General features: G+C 45.0%; 1 protein-coding gene across 2 annotated transcripts; it reads right to left on the bottom strand.

The window, feature by feature from the left end:
• Positions 1-621: 621 nt before the first annotated feature.
• On the bottom strand, positions 622-15,586 carry LOC120374749 (ATP synthase subunit beta, mitochondrial-like). Of its 2 annotated transcripts, XM_039494878.1 has the most exons (10): positions 15,424-15,584; positions 13,878-14,060; positions 8,638-8,812; positions 8,260-8,381; positions 7,474-7,658; positions 6,814-6,972; positions 4,571-4,693; positions 4,187-4,399; positions 3,814-4,015; positions 622-794 (listed from the first exon to the last, which is right to left on the bottom strand). In XM_039494878.1, exons 1-10 carry the CDS (start codon positions 15,536-15,538, stop codon positions 697-699), a joined length of 1,575 nt encoding a protein of 524 aa, XP_039350812.1. In that variant the 5' UTR covers positions 15,539-15,584; the 3' UTR covers positions 622-696. The 2 variants fall into 2 exon arrangements, with proteins under 2 accessions (XP_039350812.1, XP_039350813.1); XM_039494879.1 differs by lacking the exon at positions 6,814-6,972 and having other exon boundaries at positions 15,424-15,586.
• Positions 15,587-20,800: the final 5,214 nt, after the last annotated feature.

Raw genomic sequence — 20,800 nt, 5'->3', positions numbered from 1 at the left:
AGCAGTGTCCTGATCGAAAGCTAACATGAACTGGGGGTAGGCAACCTTTTTAGTCTTAAAAACTGGATTAATTTTTTGCTCATTAAACTACAAAGCAGGCCAATTTAATAAGAAAAAACATGTAGAGTTAGTTGTTGTATTGCAAATGGAAAACTGATTACTGTAAAATTTTGTTTGTGCAATTCCTCAGTGAGATTACAGAAATAAACAAACAATGTAAAGCCCAAAAGTGTCAGGTAGAAAAACTAATTCAGGGCAAATGCAGTATGGGGTTAACCACCACCATTGTTGGTATCAAACTTTTCCAAGAATCAAAAAGTAATCACACATCACCTTTCAAATGCCACTGTCATGACAGTTAACTTTGATGTTGAGGACAGCCTTAAGTTACTATTTCCAGAGGCAAAAGATTAGTCTTAAATCTAAACAAAAATAAAGAGCCAGTAAATCAGAGGAATTGCATATCAAATGTTTACTAACAAGATGTCTGGCTTTTGTAACAGACATTTGAGTGACATTTACATAATACTGCTTCACATGTAGGAAAAAGGACTTTAATTCTCTCCAGTAGATTGGGGGGGGGGGGGGGAGAAATAGAGACCTCTGAGATTGTATATGTAAAAAACAGTTCCAATGTATACATGTATCAGATGTTTTAAAAAAAAAGACCATATGCAAATATATCAGTCCATGTTCTTAGGCATGTTCTTCAGCCAGCTTCTGAGCTTTAGCAATAACTTCTTCAATAGGACCAACCATGTAAAAAGACTGTTCTGGTAGATGGTCATATTCACCTACAATGACACAATTTGAATAGGACAATTGTTGAAAGAAAGTTAAAACGATATTATGAAGACTGTGAGGTAGTAGATTCCCAAAGTTTACTGTGGGTTTTTTAAAAGTGCAAGTGTTTACAAGATCCAATATGTTTTCTACACTTGTAAGAGGTGTTCAGCTTTGTTTCACTTTAAAAAATTAGCTGTTATTTGCAACTCAAGCATTAACATTGTGGTAATGCACAGAAAGCAAACAAAAGTGAATACAGAATTTTTATGGGCCAGATTAAGTGACATGTAAACAGCACAGCAGCAAAAAGGTTCTTAAAAAAAACCCACCCTACATTGAAGTATCTTACCCCTGGTTATCAAGGCCATCTTTAATATACAAAAAAAGTAAGCTGTTAGAAGCCACCCAGCAACATATCTACTCCTCCACCAGATTGTGATAAAAGTAGGTGTGAGTAACAGTACTTTGCAGACTACACATCACCACCTTAACTCTGCCCCCTTTCTACACACCCCTTTCCCCCCCCCCAATGGTTCTCCCCCTCTCCAACACTAGTAATTCATGTTTGGTGTAGCAGTTGGTTGTGCTGTGAGAGGACAGTTTGGTAAAGGGGTGTTCGAAGGGTAACATCCCTATGAGGATAGAGATAAGGTTGCAGCACATGGTTGGCTACTTATTATAGTGGCAGTAACCGTAAGGTGTGTGCCCAAGAGAGCGGGAATAGAGGACTTTTGTGGATTTGTCTCAAGTATACTGTTATAAGACCCTATCTGCTTCCAAACAAGTTGTGTGTTTTTATTTCCGAGGTTTTTTAAATGCTTAAATGTGGGTGGAAATGGGCCTGTACAGAGGTGGGAAGGCAGCTGCAGTCCGTAAAGATTTTATCCATCAACAGCTGCATGAGAAACCCTTATCCTACAACAGATCTGACAGAAAAAGGGCAGCTCCCAGATAAGATTTTATTTGCACTCAGCCACTTCACCACCTCCCTTTCAGTTAGGCCTACATGCATGTGGCCCCCATTAATCAGGCTTGCATAAAAGTTTTTAAGCCATTATCCAACAACCTCCTAACTAAGTTTTGACAGTTCAATGACTATTAGAATAGAACAGAGAACATAGAATATCAGGGTTGGAAGTGACCTCAGGAGGTCATCTAGTCCAACCCCCTGCTCAAAGCAGGACCAATCCCCAGACAGATTTTTGCCCCAGATCCCTAAATGGCCCCCTCAAGGATTGTTCAATAACGACTAGCAGGATTGCCAAGGAAAGGTTTCCAGCTCAGATTTCAAAAGACTTCCTATTAAACTCATGAAGGGAAAAAACAAATGGACAGTACACAGAGAAAATTCAAAGGGCATAAAACCCTGAATCCCTCCCCTCTCCACCAAGTGACTAGCCATTTATGCTTCATTTTAGAATACAATCCTAAGGAATCCCTAGCACCCTGTGCTGGAAAGCTTTACTACTACAACTTCCCACAACACTGACTGGCTAGGTGGTCACTGCTGCAAGGAGCTCTTTTAGGGTCAGTAATGACTCTAGTGAAATTGTAAATCATCATCATCTAGGGCAGAGGTTCTCAAACTGTGGCCTGTGGTCCACGAGCTCCATTCAGGGGGGTCTATAGATAGTTCCCTCCAAGGTGTGTGCCTGGGCAGCCGCACACAAGAGAATGAAAGGCCACCCACCTACTTAGTGGAGCCGTGCAGGCGTGGAGCCACTAGTTAGGTGCCTGGACCCTGGAAAAGATGCACATGTAAGGTGAGGTGGTGGCCTTGGGGCTAACAGTGGGTACGGGGAATTTGGGACATGCAGGGCTGCTGCATCCAGAGAAAGAGGCGACTTTCCCCAGCTCTAGGGCTGCCAGGGAGAGACCCCCCATCCTTCCCATCCCGGGGACTGCCATAGCGGGAAAGAGGGCACATCCATCACATTAGAAAGGTAAGATTACTGATATTAAAATCCGAGTTGTGCGCTTTTATTTGTAGAGAAAAAAAAAGCGTGCACACACGCGTGCTTTTATCCAAAGCACTTTACAATAGTTAGCTAACGGTACAAACAACAACATTTGGAAAGATCATTAAGTGGTCCACCGAGACCCGCAGCAATTTTCAAGGGGTCCGTGAGGAAGAAAAAAAAGAGGTGAGAATCACTGATCTAAGGTAATAAATATACTCTTAAGTGGTGGGTTTGTAGGACATCTGTCCCTCTAATTTCATTAGCAACAATATAAAGCCACATTTCAAACAGCATAGTTTAGATTTTAGAATACCATCACGTTCTAAGGGTTAAGAGGAAGGAGATCAATCCCTCTTCTTAGTAGCTTTGGGACCAAACTACTGGAGTGTCCTGCCCATCCTTGTCTGACAAAGACCAAATCCTGCTCCTTTGTCTTCCTACCTCTCCCTGGATCATGCAGCAGGGACCAGCTTGGACTAGCAAGTGGCACAGTGCCTAGAGTTACGATGAAGGCATATCCAGAGGATCAGTGAAGAGGGTACCCAGGCAATGACTCTCAGAAACAGGTTGGGGTGGTGCAAGCAGGGGCCAGGAAGGGTTAGTATTTCTGACAATGGAGTGGAAGGGGAAGAAATCTGGGAGCCAAGTTGGATTTCAATCCCTTTCCATTTTATAAAATCTGTTCTTGAGAACTAAATGCTTAAACATTAGACATTGCATATCATGCTCCATACTGGCATGGCTGAACCATTGCCTAGTGCTCCACCCATCTATTTCCATATCCACCTGTTCTCCCCACATCTTATACTTAGACTGTAAGCTCTTGAAGGAGGGAACCTTCTTTATGTTTGTACAGTGCTCAGCACAATAACGCCCTTAGGCCACACCACAATACATATGTGAAACTAACACCCCCTATTCTACTAAAGCAGTAACATTTAGTGATGGATTCAAGCATAAGGTAGTCTGCAGAAGAGAGAGTCAAACATTCAAGAAAACTGACAGCCTCCAGAATACAGCTCTGAAACTGGTGGAAGTCAGCCAAGTGAAAAATATATTACTTTACCAGATAAAATGCTCTTGAAACCCTTGATTGTTTCCTTCAAAGGCACCAATTTTCCAGCATGGCCAGTGAAGACTTCAGCAACTTGGAAAGGCTGAGACAAAAACCTCTGGATTTTTCGAGCCCGGGATACAATTAGTTTGTCTTCCTCAGACAATTCATCCATCCCCAAAATGGCAATAATATCTTGAAGGGATTTGTAATCCTATTATGGAGAAAGAGGACAACTCAAATTAAATAATCTTGTGATACCATATGTAGATACATTAATACTGCAACGAATTCAAAAGACTAGATATCAAAAGTTGAATTTCACTTAACTCAGTTAACTCCAGTTTGAATAAAATTCATTGAGGGAAAGTAATTAACAAGATACCTGAAGAATCTTCTGTACACCACGAGCCACATCATAATGCTCTCGGCCAACAATGTTAGGGTCCATGATACGTGAAGTAGAATCCAGAGGGTCCACCGCTGGATAGATACCCAGTTCAGCAATGGCACGAGATAATACTGTAGTAGCATCTAAATGTGCAAAAGTAGTAGCTGGAGCAGGATCAGTCAAGTCATCAGCTGGTACGTAGATAGCCTGAAATAAGTCATTTTGAAAATCAAATGTACAAGATCGTAGTAAAAAAAACCTAATACTCGTTAAGCCTCATAATATGCCTACTATTAACTGCCACCTTCACTTTCTACTCATGAAGCTAGGCAGTGAACTCTTTATTGATGATATAAAGGTACCTGTTTAACACCATACCTGTACTGATGTAATTGATCCCTTTTTAGTAGTAGTTATTCTTTCCTGCATTGTTCCCATGTCAGTAGCCAATGTAGGCTGATACCCTACTGCAGAGGGGATACGACCCAGCAGTGCAGACACCTGAAGATCAAAAGAGAAGATAATGTAGCAAGTTAAAGAACTCTTGTAATTCATTTTCTCAGATACATCGAAGATTCTTAAAACTGCGCTGTTTAAAGTATTAGTAAGCATACAGGGCACAATGCTAAGTGGAGTGGGAAGACTGTCAACAGTTAGCAGGTCTGCTCTCAGCCTTTACACTCAGCCACCAAATGGAAAGAGTGGAGACAAAAATCAGGATGGTAACCCATTTCATTCTTCTAGTCTTATTCTTTCAGCAAGAAGGAAAGTTGGAACTGTCTTCTTTCACTTCAGCAGTCAGGTTTATTGTTCCTTGGCTACAGATGACAATCCAGGAGCACTGTGTGCATTCACAAGGGCAGAGCAGGAAAGAGAAAGTAGGGAGAGAGGGGGTATGATCAAAAGTTGGTGAATTTTGGAGGCACAAGAGCCAGAGAGATATTCTAGAGGATTGGGGAAGGCAGAAGAGAACTATATGCCCACAAAGAAAAGCAAGGTAGCAAGAGTGATATAAGGATACATTTCCTTTTCTTTCCACTTCCTTCAAACACGCAAAAGGCCAGCCATTCTGGGCATTAGACAATATCCCCACCCCTTAGCAGGGTTGTTGCAAATTTTCCCTAACCTGAGGAGATCCACTAAAAAAAAAACCACACACACAAAACCCAAGAACCCCCAAGGTTTACAATGAGAAACGTGATTCACTTTATGAGCATATTTATTCTGTGAACAGAAAGGCATATGTGGTGCAAAATTAAAAGCTTGGAGTCCAGCATGCAGAATAAAGAGTGTGCATTGTACTAACTGTTACAGCTATAATGATTTTGTAGCTACTTTTAGATATATACTTCACTTATTTGGCTAATTTTCCTACTGTCTCAAGTTTTTTATGTCACTCAAGTAGTTTAAATGGAGCTTGCAAGTGAGACCCAATAAGGCCAGCTGGAGCTTCTACACCTCCCAATAAAAAATTAGGCCAGTTAAGGAATACAACCCACCTGCAGTAGAACTAGGGCCTTCAGAAGCAGGGGCATCATTTCATTTCTTTTCTACCCAGGAGCAGCAAGCTCACCAAACTGCATACACCTTTCACTACTCCAGCCATTAAGCATTGCCACAATGGGACCAGCTGAGTGCCTATGTTGAGTAGAGGATCTATTCCTTCTTCAGTTTCTCCCCTACCAAACCCAACACCCTCCCCCTGAGCAGTTCACCCAGTCATACACTGAACTGGAGCCAAAGCAATGGCACTGTCAGGGCAGCCTACAATTGCCCCGCCTCCAGAAGCCATGCTAGTCACCAGCACTAAGCCGTGTTTTGCTCTTCCCATTTTGAGTTCTAACAGAAATTTGTCACCCCTTTGCCACCCCTTCTTCACTCCTCCTTACTCAGATCCTCAATTGCTCTCTTAATTGCTTCTATAGTATGTCCTCCATGCTTTTCAGCAAGGTCTTATTACTAGCAAACCAAATACACAAAAGTTGGAACTTCCAAGAAAGAAGGGGTCTTGCAGGAAGAAAGCTTCTAGGAAAAGGGGGGGAAAAAAAAAAAAAAAGAAAGAACTCAAGAGAAAGCTTAGGCTGAGGGGGTTTCGTATTATTTTAAGTTAATAAAGGTAAACCCTGGGAAGTGAAGTTTGGGCGTGTTTATGTCTTTATTCTGTTTAAGTCGAGGTAAGAACTACACCAGCTTACAGTTACTCTGTGGATATTGCTACACCCACTCTAAAGTTGGCTTGGGCCTGGATCCTATGCTTCTGAAGAGCAATTTAATTGTTTGACTTTGGAATATTCCAAAGTGGCCCAAACTTGAAGGAAGTCATAGGGAGAATACACTTAAAGGCTTTATTCTCCCCCTTGAAAATTTTAGGATTTTGTACATAGTTAAGAAGATATCTAGGCCACTTTTTGCCAAGACTTGACAGGCATATACAAATATTCAGAGTTCCCTCCTCTCAAGCAAGAGCCTGAATTTTTGCTTAAAATTGGTGTTTGATAGGTTTTCATAATTCTTTTTTAGGGCAAGGAGCACAATAGGAGGTTCCAGTTTCAGAGCTCTAAGAGTAGTTTTTAGATTCTCAGGCAAGTATTGTACTGAAACTTTTTATTATGAGTACTAACCTCTGAACCAGCCTGGGTAAACCTGAAAATATTGTCTATAAATAGAAGTACATCCTGTCCTTCTTGATCACGGAAATATTCAGCAACTGTCAAACCAGTCAGGGCTACTCTGGCACGGGCACCTGGAGGCTCATTCATTTGACCATACACAAGTGAAACCTGGAATTTAATGTGTTACAGAAATAAAGTTTACCTATAGAAAATGTAGTAGCCTATCAACACTTACATGCCTTGGACCAATTTTGGAAGCAAAGGCCAAGGACCGAATGACAATGGAACATGTGTTGTGTAATTTTTTTTTTTTTTTAAATAACAAAAGACCTTTATTAATAGTGAGTATTTTTTTCTTAAAAGTATGAACACTAAATGAAGCTTTACCGACTGAACTTTCACCCTGATCTAATAAGTAAGTACGTCACTAAAGCAGCAAGGATGATTGATTGAAGGTCCACTATTAGAATCTACAGACCTTCCTAACTGGAAGAAAGTGAAAATTAGCATGTATATACAAGTCAAACTGCCACACCTCACATACAGAAAGTGTTTTTTTCTTGGAAAAATTGTATTAAAATAGTATGTTGCCAAACAATCCACTGTAACATACAACAATGGTGTGTGTGTTTTGTTTTGCTTTTAATACTCACACCCTTTGAAAGTTACCTTGGAAGTGGCATCCTTCAAGTTGATGACACCAGATTCAATCATTTCATTATACAAGTCATTACCCTCTCGTGTACGCTCCCCTACACCAGCGAAGACAGAGTAGCCACCATGGGCTTTAGCAACGTTGTTAATAAGTTCCATAATTAGTACAGTTTTTCCTACACCAGCACCACCAAAGAGCCCTGAAACAATAGTTTTTTGTCAATACAATTGAGTTTTCAGTTTGAGATCATTGTCAATTAATGTGATTACATCCAGCTACAATACTTCACTATTATCCCTCAAAATGCCTGTTACCAGTATGGGAATATTAAGCCAACTCTAGAACAAAACAAACCTATCTAAAATTTGCTGCTGTTAGCAGCATCCATTTTCAACAGCAAGTTTGTTTAATCTTCCTCACTAGAACACTTTTAGTAAGCACACCGATTTAGAAAACTATATAAATTTTAAAATTTTAGTCTTATTCAAAGCAAACTTGCAACTACACACTTTAAGTCTTCCTCAAATTGAAGTACAGAATGTTTTATGTACAGTACTTAAAATAAATATATGGAGATATACCTATCTCATAGAACTGGAAGGGACTCTGAAAAGTCATTGAATCCAGCCCCCCGCCTTCACTAGCAGGACCAAGTACTGATTTTGCCCCAGATCCCTAAGCGGCCCCCTCAAGGATTGAACTCACAACCCTGGGTTTAGCAGGCCAATGCTCAAACCACTGAGCTAGCTCTTATTGCATAAATTTACAGTATATCTATTTGCTTTAGAAGAGAAACTTACCAATTTTACCTCCTTTGGCATATGGAGCCAATAAATCCACAACCTTAATACCAGTTACAAGAATTTCTTGCTCAACGCTCATATCTTGGAATGCAGGAGCTTCAGCATGAATAGATGAAAACCTGTAAAGAAGAAGATCTTTAAGTATTTTACATATTTTTGTCTTTACTATCAAAGTTTCAAGAAAAAATTGTTTTTAGAGATACTGACTAATGTGGTTATATTAGTGGTCCCTAGCCAGAAATCAAGTTTACATCTAGGTAAAATTTAGAAGCTGCACCATCAGTTAAAATTACGAATTAGAAGCATGTAATTCAAACACAGTACTGGATATACAGCAATTTCTTCTCTAAATCAACTAAGTTTAAAAATACTCACTGTTTCGTTGCAATAGGCCCTCTTTCATCAATTGGCTCACCAATTACATTCATGATCCTTCCCAGTGTTTCTGGCCCAACTGGAATTTTTATAGGCGCACCTGTGTCCAGAACTCTCTGTCCGCGGGTTAAGCCTTCAGTGCCATCCATGGCAATTGTTCGAACAGTACTTCCACCTAAGTGTATACAATCTAAGTTTGCTCTTTGAACAGAGAAAGTTCACCTTATTGCAGGAGAAATTCAGAACTTTTAAAGTACACCTCTACCCCGATATAACGCTGTCCTCAGGAGCCAAAAAAATCTTACTGCGTTATAGGTGAAACCGCATTATATCAAACTTGCTTTGATCCACTGGAGTGCTCAGCCCCGCCCCCCCCGGAGCACTGCTTTATCGTGTTATATCCAAATTTCTGTTATATCGGGTCACGTTATATCAGGGTAGAGGTGTAGTTACATTTACAGGTTTCAGAACTGAGAGTCAAGTTATGTGGTACGATCGGACATTACTTCATGCCTCAGCCAACTGAGGCAAAACTTAGTTTTTCTGACTTCAAGTTGGCTTGCCAAAATCAATTCTAAGATTCCTACATTGACAAATCAAGTTTAAATAGAAGCTCCATAGAACATCTTAAGTTATAGTAATTTTTAAACAATACTCTACATAACTACATAGTCTTCATCATATTCACACTGAATTATCCAGAGTTAGAGTATTCTAAGCTTGTTTTAGAGATCATTGTTTATTTAAAAAAAATAAATCAAACAAGTTTTTTTTCCTGCAATGATAGTTAATTATCTGCAGCGCTCACTGCATATTGTGCTCCAGAATCTTAACTTTCATTTTGAATTACATTAAACGTCTAGCTAGCCCTTATGGTTGTCAAATTAAGACTGAAAACATGAACTCAGTGTAAACTGTTGAAATGTTGTCCTAAGTTTGCTGATAACATGAAACAGTGTTAGGGAGAGCTGTCCTGCCCAACCATCTCAATCACAGACCAAGAGACCTTAGGCAGCGAGTTATATCAGCCTGTGGTACCCATGGTCCACCAATGTTCAGAGCACAGATGCTCAGCTCCACCAAGATTCGGGAACTGCCCGCCGCCCTCAACCACCTCCCCTGGAGCGTCCCTGCACCCTGGGCAGCAGCTGGCTGCCGCTCCCTGTGCTGCATTCCCTCACCGGCCACCGACTGGCTCCTTTCACACTGTGCCCACCAGCGCCACTCCACTGCTCAGACTACAAGGGAATGGGGTGGGCTGAGGTGGCTGCTGCTGCTGCAATCTGCAGAGGGAGGATGCACACCTGATGTGATGGCAACCATCCCCCCAGGGCCCTGACCCTTCACCAGTCAGGCCACTGGGTGACAGGCGCATCCTCCTCCCACCGGCGCTGGGCAGCGCGCACGCAGCGCTGCAGAGGGCAAACAGAGAGGGGCCCTAGGAGCACATGCAGTGTGGTGCAGGGTGAGTGTGCTGCTAGCAGCAGGACAACCGACAGCAATTCTGGGCCCCAGGGCAGATCAATCAATGGGCCCCCTGTCCCCCTCCCTCAGCCAGAACCACAAGCCCCCCCTACCCCCACCTGTAGAAGCCCCGAGAGTCCCCTCGCTCCCCAGCCCTGCCAGAGAAGCCCCGGGCCGGCCGCAGCCCCGTCCCACACCTGCCCGGAGGAGCCCCAAAGGAGCTGCACTGACCCAACCTGCGCTGGGGAAAAGCCACAGTGCCTCTTGATTCAAAGATGCTTTTGATATGCCCCATGCAGGTTCCAGGGTTGCAGAGGCAACAGTATTTGCTACTTCGGGCTGCCTCAGCCACCCCGGAACCTGCATGGGACATATCAAAAGCGCCTTTGAATCAAGAGACACTTTCCCCATAGCAGGCAGAGCTACTGCGACAGCAGCTAGAGTCCCCGAACCCTTTTAAATCGCCCAGGCACCTGTGCAATTGCCCCCTTTATACCCACCCCGTCAGCAGGCGTGGCCAGCATGGAGAGGGCTGGGGGGAGTCCTCCTCTGGCCCCAGCCCCTGGACAGCCTGCCTGCATCCCAAACTCATCCCAGCCCCACCCCAAAGCCCACACCCCCAGCCATAGCCCTCACCTCCTTGCAACCTAATCCTCTGCCCTAGTCCTGAGCCCCCTCCTGCACCCTGAACCCCTCATCCCCAGCCAAACTCCACAGCCCTCACCCCAACCCTCTGCCCTAACCTTGAGCCCCCTCCCACATCCCAAATCCCTCATCCCCAGCGCCCTCATCCCCCCCACCCCACATTGTGCAATATAGGGAAACTGTTAAACGCTTACAGTTTCCAGTCCATTTTTACTTTATTTTTAAATATATATCAGCTTATAAGGCAGGTGTCAGGGGGTGAGACTTGGACCCATTCCGGGCACCACCAAAAATTATACAAACCTGGCACCCATGCAAGAGACTCTAATTCTGTGGCATCTTGGGGAAAGTAGTAGATGCAATGAATTAATATTATTTACAGCTAGGTGCCTGATACAGTTTCCTCTCTCTCGTTCTCCAGCTTTCCCCACAAGAGGGAGTTACCTGGATTACAGTGTACAATCCCTGCAGCATTCCTTGGACCTGGGAAGCATTGGATCACTGAGCCAGAAACTGGAGCCCAGCTTGCTGCCACGGAGTATGGGGGAGCTAGAGAGTGGGCTGGGCAGCTGAGATGTCTGGAAAACAATGTACCAGTGAGGCGCTGACACCAATTACAAATTCCTTCACACAATTCCTTCCCTCCTACACAAGAGGATGGGAAGAATAGGAGATTTTAAGACAAACATCCAGAACATTACAGGAACAGAATCTCAGAGCTGGGCTACCTGGAGCTTATAGAAATAGATACTGGTGTCTATTTTCAGAGAGGATAGAGACTGAAATTTAGGATATTTCATGGAGATTAATTACATTAACTACGTAGCAGAATATAGGAGTACTTGCAGCAGAGTTTTGTCCCTTTTTGCCACTGCACCTTGCTGGCCAAGCAAAGGGAGGTCTTACACTCAACTTTATAGCATCTGTGTCATGTGATAACTTTAGAACACCACATCCAATCAATTCCAAAATTTCAGGGAATGTTCTATGCATAAATGGGCAAAATCCTATTTATTTTGGTGGGGGAAAAAAAAAATCAGAAAACCTGAAGGCCCCAGGGAGCCCCTTGAATCTAGTTTGAAACTCCTGGGTCTGCCACCACCTCTGCAGTTGCCTATAGATCAAAAAACTGGTTGATGGCAGCCATTAACACCTCCCCACACAACAGTACATCCTCCCTGGAATATCCATGGTTCCAAAACAGACTTCCTGGCATAGGGGACAAACTGAAAAGAACAGTGCCCCTGACATGGAGAAAGAGAATGGAGCACTGTAGTACTGGGAAAGGGGAATGAGAGAGAGCACACAGAGCCCCTGACACAGTGGGGAAGGGACAGTTGCAATGCATCCCAGAAATACAGGAAGATGGGAGGGTGGCAAACAGGAAGCTTTTTAGGGAGAATAACAAGATGCAAGGAGCTTAGCCTACAGAAGCAACCAAGCATGTAACCCTCTAGTACAGGGGTATGCAAACTTTTTGGCCTGAGGGGCACGTCTGGGTGGGGAAAGTGTATGCAGGGCCATGAATGTAGGACTGGGGCAGGGAGTGCGGAGCGTGGGAGAGGATCAGGGCAAGGAGTTAGGATGCAGGAGGGATGCGGGGTGCAGCAGGGGCCTCATGACATGGAGCACAGGGGGCTGTGGTGCAGCAGGAGATTAGGGGACTCAAGGCAGGGTGTTCGGTGCTGGCCTGGAGCCTACACCCTCTTACCTCAAGCAGCTCCAGGGTGGCAGCGGCACGCAAGTGACCAGCATATCCGGCAGTGGTTCCTGGGGGTGGGGTATGGTGGGGCAGGTGGCTCTGCCGTCCGTTGCCCCCACCTGCGGGTTCCACCCTTAAAGCTTCCATTGGCCGTGGTCCCCGGTTGCCAGCCAATGGGAGCTGTGGGTGGGGGAAATGCAGAGCCCTCTGCCAGCCGCAGGGACATGGTGTCAACTGCTTCTGGGAGCGGCATGGGACCAGGGCAGGCAGGGAGCCTGCCTTAACCCCGCTGCACCACTGGGCTGGCAATCTGACGGGGTGTAGTTTGCCCTCCCCCATGCTAGTATATAACTAAGCCAATATACATCTTCAATGGACTACGTTGAACAGAAAACTTCAGAAATATTTTGAAGTCTTACACAATTTTTTTCCACAGTTACATCATCATACTGATACGGTTTCACAAGCCCTGAGCAAAGCCAAATCTACCTCTAGCTATGGGGTGAGAAAGGAAGAAACTATCAAGTCATAGCAACGTAGATTCTGAGACTTGGAGTATCTGAGTTGAGAGAACACTGGTATCCACCTAGAACAGGAAATGCCCTATCTGTATCCTCAGGAGTGTTTGGATACTGCTTCGCCATGGGACCAAAGTCATCGGGTCTTTATTTTACCTGCTCCTATTCTTTTAATGTTACTGAGGATACCAGTACAAACAAAAAAGCCAATTGGGTTTTAGCCAAAGAAAGGGTTCTCTTGAAAGGCGAATCATTGATCTGAGCCTTTGGAACCTATACCAGAATGGCAAGGAAATTAAGAAAACTTGGTCCATGTTAGAAGGCGGCTCTAAAAGGGTTAGTCTAGATCTGGATCTTGCCTCGAGGGTAATGAGTGCCAGATCCTGATTATCCACATCTGGACTCCTAGAAGAGAATACTAATTTACATGGCATACATGGGGACCAGAGAGGTTTTGTGGGCATAGGCCTGGACAGAAGCAAAGTTCAAAACATTCCTAAGGGCATTTTCTAGGTTGGTCTGAGAGAAGCCAAAGTGGCTTTGTACTGTCGTGTCTGGGAAGCTTAGGCTCTAAGGAAAAGAAGAGGAAGCCTACTTGAAGAACCAAGATGATGCAGAAGAAAAAGAGCAGAACCAACATTGACAGAAAACGTGTCTCTGCTGCAGCAGGATTTGGGGGAAATGATGGGCGCACGCTACATCCAAAGTACATGGAGAATGCTTAAAAGAAGTACAACAATGCATAGTAGAAGGGACCTCAATAGTATTATGTGCAGTAGAACAAGGGTCTTGGGTAGTAAGGAAATCTCTTCATGACAGCTTTCAAACTACCCTGGAGTCAACAGTGGTAAAATGATGCTAGAGAAAAGGGGAAAATAGCAGGAACAATTGACAATTAAAGACAGACTTACCAAGATGCTGAGCAACTTCCAACACCAATCTAGTTTCACGGTCTGACACTTCCAAGGCATTGAGAATTGGAGGAAGGCCTTCATCAAACTGAACATCAACAACAGCACCAATAATTGCAACAATACGCCCTGTTGCAGTACCAGATTTGGCAGACTCTGAAGTCTCAGCCACATAGTTTCGCCCTAACAAAAAAATAATTACCAGAATCAAAATTAGAGCAATTAGCCTATTAGTTGGCAACATGACCCTGGTCTTCATTTTCTGTATTTTACTTAAGTAAACCAGATTTAAATTAAAGCAACCAGACAGCAAGTGGGAAAAATGAGGACAGGCGGTGGGGAAAAAGAAAAAGACCCAAAAATCAGGACATCTGGTCACCCTAAGTACAACTGTTACACTTGTTAAAGACTCTAGGAACAACATAAAATGTAGCATTCTTCATAATAAAAACCTTTTAGAAGTGGGACTAAGTTGATGTTTTACTATTGGAACTCAGGATTAAAGAAATAAAGTATGCTATTTTACCAGTAGATTACATCATAGGCAGGGAAACCACAAGTACACCCGATTCCTAATTACACATACAAATCAACAGAAGCAAAATTTAAAAATGGGTGCAACATTCACCATCTTGCGGAGTGTGCGAGGGCCTCTGCATCAGCGATCAGAAGGCACATCAAGTTCTAAAACAGCCCTGATAATAAGCGTATGGTTTCTTGCTCTAGATCACACTATCAGGTTCAGTATCTAGCCTCTGATAGTGGCCTTCTAATTAATACAATTCAGAAGAAGAAACCCCTTTTGAGCACATTGCACCTAGCTAATTATATAGCGCTTATTGGAAAGGTATTTACTTTTTGTTTGTTTTTTAAAACACTCATGTTGGACATCTTACAACCAGAAACATGAAAGCAACCACTGATCTGATGGACACAACAAGTTGGTTCTGATCATTTTAAGCCCAAAAACAGAGACACAGAACAAGAGAGTGCGTGGGGGGCGGGGGGAGAAGAGGAGAATGTAAAGGTTAAAGGCCAACATGAAGGTGGGGAGAAAAAAGTCCCATATTGCTTCCTACTGAGCTACTCTCAGCATGTTTTGCACCGAACGCCACCCTCACGCTGCCTAAGGCAGGGAAACATCAGGATGCCCATTGCAGCTCACAGGCAGGGACTGGGGGACTCACGGGTGGAGCAGAGAACCCGGATCTCCTGCCTCCCACCCTCCCAGCCCAGCCCCTTCAGCACCGCCGGGCCCAGCACCCCAGCCCCTCCCGCCCAGAGCAGCTTCAAATGGGGCAGGCGCCAAACAGCCAGCCGGGCTGCGGAGTGGAGCGCCCCGCCCGGTGCACTGGGTGTGGGGCCCCCCGGGAGGTGAAGGGGCAGCAGGCTCAGAGCCAGGGGCAAAGCACAACGAAGCAGGGGACTCGGGGACCAGCGAGGCCAGGAGGCGGTGGGCGCCTGGGACGGGCGCAGCGGGAGGGCGCGACCTCCTGGGACTGACACCTCCCCCAGCCCTTCCCGGGCGCGGGACCCCCAGACTCACTGTGCGGAAGCACGGCGGAGGCGGCCGCTCCTGTAGCTAGGCTGCCACGGTCCGCGGCAAGGAGCGCCAGAGCCCGCAGGACCGCCACGCCGCCTAGCCTCGCCCGTCCCAACATGGCTACTCCAACAGCTCCCACCGCCACCCGCCTCGCGCCTTTCTACTGGCAACGACCGCGCACGCGCGCGCCCCCTGGCGCTAACGGGGAGACGGCGCATGCGTAGTAGGAAAGTGTCCCATCGTATCCCATGCGGCCGTCCCCCGCTCGTGTAAGGGTACGACGCCGGTAGAAACTACATTTCCCAGGATGCAATGCTCCCTCTGGGGCGAGTCCGTGGACTACAGGCTCCAGCCTGCAACACTCCGTCTTGACAGGGGCTCCTCCTGGAGCAACCTTACTCCATTAAAAGAAGTTTCCAGCGCATTGTACCTCCCTCCCTTCCCGCTGGCCTGCGTGTCCTGCTGCTACGCTGTTAGACAGGCTCCAGACTCGCTTTCAGGGATAAGGCAATTGCAAAACATCATGACATAAGGATGATGTGGGGTTGCCCTGTCATTGAACCATGAGGTGCTGCCCCTGTGCCAGGCTGTTACCAGCAATTAAAGGAGGGGGGTGGAGGGTAAGTGCAGTTCTCCTTCTGCACTGTTAAAAGCCGGTGGAGAGCTGCCCTTACTCTTTCTGGCTTAGATAGGCAGTGCAGCGCGCCCCTACAACTCCCTGTCCTCTCCCTGGATGGTGCATAGGGACGGGTTGCCAACTTTCTAATCCCACAAAACAGAACACCCTTTCTCTGCCCCCAGGCCCTGTCCCCTCTTTGAGGCCCCGCCTCCTGCTCACTCCATTCCCCCCTCCCTCGGTCTCCCCCACCCACACTCACTTTCACCGGGCTGGGAGTTACGGTGCGGGAGGGCAGAATGGGGCCAGAAATGAAGGGTTCAAGATGTGGGAGGGGACTCCAGGCTGAGGCAGGGGGTGCAGGAGGGCATGAGGGCTCTGGCCAAGGGTGCAGGATCGGGGATGAGGGGTTTGGGTTGCAGGAACGGGCTCAGGGCTGGGGCAGCAGGTTGGGGTGCAGGAGGGGATGTGGAGGGTGGGCTCCGGAAGGAAGTTTGGGTGAGGAAGGAAACTCAGATCTAGGGTAGGGATGTGGGGTGCAGGCTCCAGGAGGAAGTTTGGGTGCAGGAGGGGGCTCAGGGCTGGGGCAGGGAGTTGGGGTTCAGGAGGGGGTGTGGGCTCTGAGAGGGAGTTAGGGTGCAGGAAGGGATTCGAACCTGGGGCAGGAGGTGGAGTTTCAGGGTGTGGGTTCCAGCTGGGCAGCACTTACCTCAGGCAGCTCCTGGAAGCTACTGGCATGTCTGGCTCCTAGGTGGAGGAGCCAGGGAGCTTTCTGCGCACTGCCCATGCCCACAGGTGTCATCTCAAAGCTCCCATTGGCCAAGGTACCCAGCCAATGGGAGCTGCAGAGCCGGCGCTCGGGTAGCTCACAGAGCCCCCGTGGCTGCTCCTGGGGGCTCTGGACGTGCCAGACACTTCTGGGAGCCACTCAGAGCCAGGGCAGGCAGGGAGCCTGCCTTAGTCCCGCCACACCACCGACCACACTTTTAGTGGCCCAGTCAGCAGTGCTGGCCAGAGCCGCCAGGTTTCCTTTTCGAAAACTGGATGCCCAGCAACTCTAATGGTGCAGTGAGTGCTCACCCTTCTTCTTTCAGTCCATAGAAAGTCAGGATTCCTGGTCTTGATAAGTCAGATTCAGGAGCAACTCTTGTATCATTTTCAGGGCTCCCACCCCAACCAGCTGAGCCAAAAAAAAAGGTTGTCCCATAAGCAGCACAAAAAGCTCAGCAGTGTGGTGCATCTTGAAAGTTGGCACCCATACAACAATCCTGCTTGCCTGTCCCTAGAAACAACTCTGGTCAGATAAACCCACTTTAGTGACAACTCTGGCACTGACTTCTAATCTCATCAATAAAAGATATCAAGTTAGTTTGACAAGACCTATTTTCCATAAACCCAAGTTAATTGGTATTAATTATATTACCCTCTTTTAATTCTGTATTAATCAAGTCCCATATCAGCTGCTCCATTATCTTGGATGGGTAGTGCCAATGGTTTTAAACATAAGTTGTCGTGTATACACAGCCATCCTCACCAGAAGATGAAAAAGCTTCATTTGGAATCCCTACTGATCCAATAAAACCGGCAGAAACTTCTGTCTCCCACCATCGCAACCACTGCTACCAGTTAACAGAGTTGCTTCTAGATAAATTATGTACTGTACTTCTCAACCTCTTCAGACTGATAAAAATAATACATTCTAGAAAACTAGATCATAACTAAATAGTAAGCATTTAACTTTATAAGGACTCTGTCACATAAGCTGGATTCAAAATTTGACCAATTTTATTATTTATTTCTATGCCACCTGAAAGAGAGCTAAACACTTTACAGAACATACAGAAAGACATAGTCCCTGAATCGAAGAACTTCTTGAAATCATCAATATTTATTATTCTTTGAGTGCACACAACATGGGGAAGGTGTCTCACAAAAACAAGTGAAAGACCTTGCCCTTTCCCCGAAGAGCTTGTGCCTAAAGAGCCCCTTGTTACAGTTTATATAAGGTCCTCTGATTCCAGGTAGATATATCAGTAAATACCACATCTCTTTTCCCAAGAGATTTCAACTGAGGAATATATGGCTCTGAGAGACAGATCTAATATAACATTTAGGCAGAGTCAATATTTATCTAAAATACAGAAGAGATTTTTGACCATTGAATCACATAATCCTGAATGTCATAAATTAATATTAAGCTTGCTAAAAACAACTCTTCTTAATTTAGGATAAAAAAATTAAAGTTATTTAAGGTTGAAGTAGGGCTCTTCTGGGCAATGCAGCATGCTGCTACACATGCATTTAATCTCAGTCCTGAGCAGGCCTACCAACAGAAATTCCGGACCCCAGGGCCAAGGCCAAGGCTGACCCTGGGGGGGGGCATGGGGTGGAAGTGATGAATTCATGCTGACCAATCCTGCCAACCCATGGGGACCCCAAAGCACAGGGCCCCGAGCAATTGCGCACACCCTGAGGCCCACCCCAGCAATTTAAAAGGGCCCAGGCTCAAAAAGTAATAGCAAAACATTTTTAAATACATCAGAAGCAGGAAGCCTGCTAAACAACCAGTGGGGCCAGTGGATGATCGAGATGCTAAAGGAGCACTCAAGGACGATAAGGCCATTGTGGATAAACTAAATGAATTTTTTGCATCAGTCTTCATGGCTGAGGATGTAAGGAAGATTCCCAAACCTAAGCCATTCTTTATAGGTGACTAATCTGAGGAACTGTGCCAGACTGAGGTGTCATTAGAGGAGGTTTTGGAACAAATCAATAAACTAAACAGTAATAAGTCACCAGGACCAGATGGTATTCACCCAAGAGTTCTGAAGAAACTCAAATGTGAAATTGCAGAACTATTAGCTGTAGTTTGTAACCTATCATTTAAATTAAATGACTGGAGGATAGCTAATGTGATGCCAATTTTTTAAAAGGGCTCCAGTGGTAATCCCAGCAATTACAGGCCTGACTTCAGTACTGGGCATACTGGTTGAAACTATAGTAAAAAACAAAATTGTCAGACACATAGATGAATATAATTTGTTGGGGAAGAGTCAACATGATTTTTGTAAAGGGAAATCATGCCTCACCAATCTACTAGAATTCTTTGAGGGGGTCAACAAGCATGTGGACAAGGGGAATCCAGTGGATATAGTGTACTTACATTTTCAGAGAGCTTTTAACAAGGTCCCTCACCAAAGGCTCTTAAGCAAAGAAAGCAGTCATGGGATAAGAGGGAAGGTTCTCTCATGGATTAGTAACTGGTTAAAAGATAGGAAACAAGGGTTAGGAATAAATGGTCAGTTTTCAGAATGGAGAGAGGTAAATAGTGGTGTCCCCCAGGGATCTGTACTGGGCCCAGTCCTATTTAGCATATTCATAAACAATCTGGAAAAAGAGGTAAACAGTGAGGTGGCAAAATGTTCAGATGATAGAAAACTACTCAAGATAGTTAAGTCCCAGGTAGACTGCGAAGAGCTACAAAAGGATCTTACCTGGGTGACTGGGCAACAAAATGGCAGATGAAATTTAATGTTGATAAATGCAAAGTAATGCACACTGGAAAACATAATCCTAACTATATACAATGATGGGGTCTAAATTAGCTGTTACCACTCAAGAAAGAGATCTTGGAGTCATTGTGGATAGTTCTCTGAAATCACCCATTCAATGTTCAGCGGCAGTCAAAAAAGCGAACAGAATGTTGGGAATCATCAAGAAAGGGATAGATAATAAGACAGAAAATATCATATTGGTTTTATATAAATCCATGGCACGCCCACACCTTGAATACTGCGTGCAGATGTGGTCGCTCCATCTCAAAAAAGATATATTGGAGTTGGAAACGGTTCAGAAAGAGGCAACAAAAATTATTAGGGGTATAGAATGGCTGCCATATGAGGAGAGATTAATAAGACTGGGACTTTTCAGCTTGGAAAAGAGACAACTAAGTGGGGAATATGATAGAGGTCTACACAATCATTACTTTTGTGGAGAAAGTAAATAAGGAAGTGTTATTTACTCCTTCTCATAACACAAGAACTAGGGTCACCAAATGAAATTAATAGGCAGCAGGTTTAAAATAAACAAAAAGAAGTATTTTTTCACATAATACACAGTCAACCTGTGGAACTCCTTGCCAGAATATGTTGTGAAGGCCAAGACTATAACAGGGTTCAAAAAAGAACTAGATAAGTTCATGGTGGATAGGTCCATCAATGGCTATTAGCCAGGATGAGCGGGGAATGTTTGCCAGAAGCTGGGAATGGGCGACAAGGGGTGGATCACTTGATGTAACTGTTCTGTTCATTCCCTCTGGGGCGCCTGGCTTTGGCCACTGTCAGAAGACAGGATCCTGGGCTAGATGGACCTTTGGTCTGACCCAGTATGGTTGTTCTTATGTTCTTATGAAACCTTAGAATTGTAAACATAAAGCATGCTAACTTCAAAGCATGGGTTGTTGCATCCAACAACGGAAAATCTACAGACCCAGACTGTGATGGGAATACGTGCCAGACTGCTTTCTGCGGAAGACAGCTCATAGAGTCATAGACATAGAGTCATAGACTTTAAGGTCAGAAGGGACCATTATGATCATCTAGTCTGACCTCCTGCACAACGCAGGCCACAGAATCTCACCCACGCATTCCTGTAATAAACCCCTAACCTATGTCTGAGCTGTTACAGTCCTCAAATCATGGTTTAAAGACTTCAAGGTGCAGAGAATCCTCCAGCAAGTGACCCATGCCCCACGCTGCAGAGAAA

This window comes from Mauremys reevesii, linkage group 11 (genome assembly GCF_016161935.1).
Source record: "Mauremys reevesii isolate NIE-2019 linkage group 11, ASM1616193v1, whole genome shotgun sequence".
Classification (NCBI taxonomy): domain Eukaryota; kingdom Metazoa; phylum Chordata; order Testudines; family Geoemydidae; genus Mauremys; species Mauremys reevesii.
The sequence above is the reverse complement of the archived record's forward strand: the minus strand, read 5'-3'. Positions and strand labels throughout refer to the sequence as shown.